The 2,568-nt window shown below is 56.7% G+C and overlaps 1 protein-coding gene across 1 annotated transcript in view; it reads left to right on the top strand.

The window, feature by feature from the left end:
• The window catches only part of ACE (angiotensin I converting enzyme), a 20,966-nt gene extending 20,186 nt beyond the window's left edge, over positions 1 to 780 (top strand). The window contains exon 24 of the mRNA XM_057381177.1: positions 141 to 780. Coding sequence (XP_057237160.1) covers positions 141 to 337 — 197 coding nt within the window. The 3' untranslated portion in view covers positions 338 to 780. The remainder of the gene's footprint in view (positions 1 to 140) is intronic.
• The last annotated feature ends 1,788 nt before the right edge of the window (positions 781 to 2,568 follow it).

The following is a 2,568-nucleotide window of genomic DNA, read 5'->3' as shown; positions in this document are numbered from 1 at the left end:
ATCCCATCCCATCCCATGGATCCCATCCCATCCCATCCCATCCCATGGATCCCATCCCATCCCAACACTGTCACAGCTGTGGACCCAACACACCCCAGACCCTCAGCCCTGACCACTTCTCTCATTTCCCTCTTTTCCAGCCACTCCAACCCAAGAGGACTCCGGCAAAACTGATTTCCTGGGAATGTCCCTGACCAAAAGCCAAGCCACGGCGGGTGGCTGGGTCCTGCTCGCCCTGGCACTCGTCTTCCTCATCACCACCATCTTCCTGGGTATCAAATTCTCCTCAGCCAGGAGAAAGTCCTTAATCTCCAGCTCAGAAATGGAACTGAAATAAAGCAGCTGCCAGCGGGCAACAGAGACAGGGTACAAGCGTGGGCACTTGGCCAGGCTGGCAACCATGCCATGGGCACACTTTGCCAAGGAAGCCATGGTTCTYCACAACCCAGGACTCCTCTCTCCTATCAGGTCAGACATTCCTTTCCACTATGCAAGAGCCAAAGCAGAGAAGAGCTATTTATTTGTCAATGTCTGCATCAGGGGAAAGAGAAATTCAAGGCTCCGGCAGGCACGGAGCCATCACGAGCTGCCCTTGTGCCCGGGGCTGGAGCTGGTCCAGTCTGGTCACCCACCAGCCATTTCTGACCTGTGGGCAAAGCCACAGAGACTCGAGGGATGGAGGGCAGTCAGGGGAGGGATGTCTGGAGCATATTCCTCCCCCTGGTTTGCCTGCTGCCAGGCTGTTCGCTTGCATGGATGAAAAATAAACCTTTGTCTTGTCACCCTCCCAGCAGCAGCTCAGATTCTTCTTGTGGCTGGGCTGAGGGTTTGGTGGGATGAGAGAGCTGCCACCCCAACCCAGGGCAAACAGAAATCCCTGGGGACCAGCCTGGCTTGGAGGTGACATAACCACAGCACTCCGTCAAAGCTCAGCATCACTTTGCAGCGTCTGCATCTCYCCTGAATCGCTGCTCCCATCAGAGCTGACAGCCCGTGGGTTCACAGCGAAACCCGTGCCCGAGGGAGGGGCTRAATCTGGGCCAGAAATCCCCAAAGTCCAGACACGAACTGTTCAAAGGGCTGGGGGGTCACCGAGCCCGAGCTGGGACCAGGCTGCAGCTCAGCGCTGCTGTGATTCCRGCTCTCAATGACAAATTTACGTAAGAGCCGGGGAGGGGGGTCCAAGGTCAGCGATCTCCTCCTGCCCTCCAGCTCCTGATTATCTGGGGATCAGCTGCTCTCGGCACCCCCCGCCCCGTCCCCCGGCCTCGTCTTTCTTCTGCTTCTGTAAATAAAACTTCGTATTTGTTCTGCGGTGATTAGGTGCAAAACTAATCCCAGGCCGGGGATTATTGCAGCCTTAAAGAGCTGTGATCTGCTGCAGCCCGGAGCGGCTGGGGGAAATGAGGGGATCTGGATGATCCACCCATCCGATGGGCTCTGCCCTCGGCCGGGGGAAGCGGAGGCTCGGCAGAGCTCTCCCCGCACCTGGCAGGCGAGCAGGAGCCAGGTGTCTCCTCGCCCACGCTCGGGTGTTTGTTTGCTTGCCGTCCTCCTCCACCCACGCCGAGGTGACACCGAGATTTTTCTGCCGAGGTCCCCGAGCCCCGCGGCCGCATCCTCATCCTCATCCTCATCCTCATCCTCATCCTCATCCTCATCCTCATCCTCAGTGTCTGTTTTCCATCCCGACACGCCGGGCTCTGTCCTCTCCCCTTTCCTGGCACGGTGAGGATGCCAAATATATTTTCAGCCCCGGTGCAGGTGTGCTCCATCCAGCTCAGCTCCTCGCTGGTAATTTTGAGCTCCTTGGCTCCTTTCTGCCCCATTAGGAGAGGAAAAGAGGTCTCCGAGATCATCAAGATCCTGCAAGTTTCATGAAAATTGCTTTCTGGAGAAGAGGATATAAAAAAAAATAAAAATAGAAAAGAGCCGCGCCGAACGCCGTCACTCAGGGACTGCAACACGGGCTCAGCCCTAATTAGACATCAGAGAATCCACACWGGAGATGAGTTTGGACACGAGGGTGGGTGAGGGTGGACTGAGCTGTGTCCAGAGGTGGACACAGAACCCAGACCATGCAGAACAAAGGCAGACACCGGGCTCCTCCAGGGCAGGTGCAGCAGGTGGGATTGGACAGCAGCCAACCTCGCACACGGGGCCAAGGTCCACGCAGCAGATGGGATGGGATGGGATGGGAATGGGGTTGGACACCGGGATACCTCCGACACAGCTCCAAAGTCCACCCAGGAGACCGGGCTGGACAAGAATTTGTGCCCGTCCAGCCCTGCGGGAGAGTGAAGGTCCCACCCCGAGCTGAACTGGAGCTTTTTGGCTAAAATGGGGGTCCTGGGTGAAACTTTTGAGGGGCAGCAAGGTCCAGCTGGCGCCCCGAGGGCTCTGCCAAGCCGGCAGCAGTGTTTTACAAGATAGCTTTAAACCGAGGATGATTTCCCTTCCCCGTTGTGATAACATCTGGAGAGATTTTGCTGCCTTCTGGCTCCTGCATCATGCTTGCTGCTGAAATTAGGAGGCTCAGCGAAATCACTCCCTAAGGAGAAAAAAAAA

Source organism: Malurus melanocephalus, unplaced genomic scaffold (genome assembly GCF_030028575.1).
Source record: "Malurus melanocephalus ecotype Western Australia unplaced genomic scaffold, MMel_1.1 scaffold_496, whole genome shotgun sequence".
Taxonomy (NCBI): Eukaryota; Metazoa; Chordata; class Aves; order Passeriformes; family Maluridae; genus Malurus; species Malurus melanocephalus.
The sequence above is the reverse complement of the archived record's forward strand: the minus strand, read 5'-3'. Positions and strand labels throughout refer to the sequence as shown.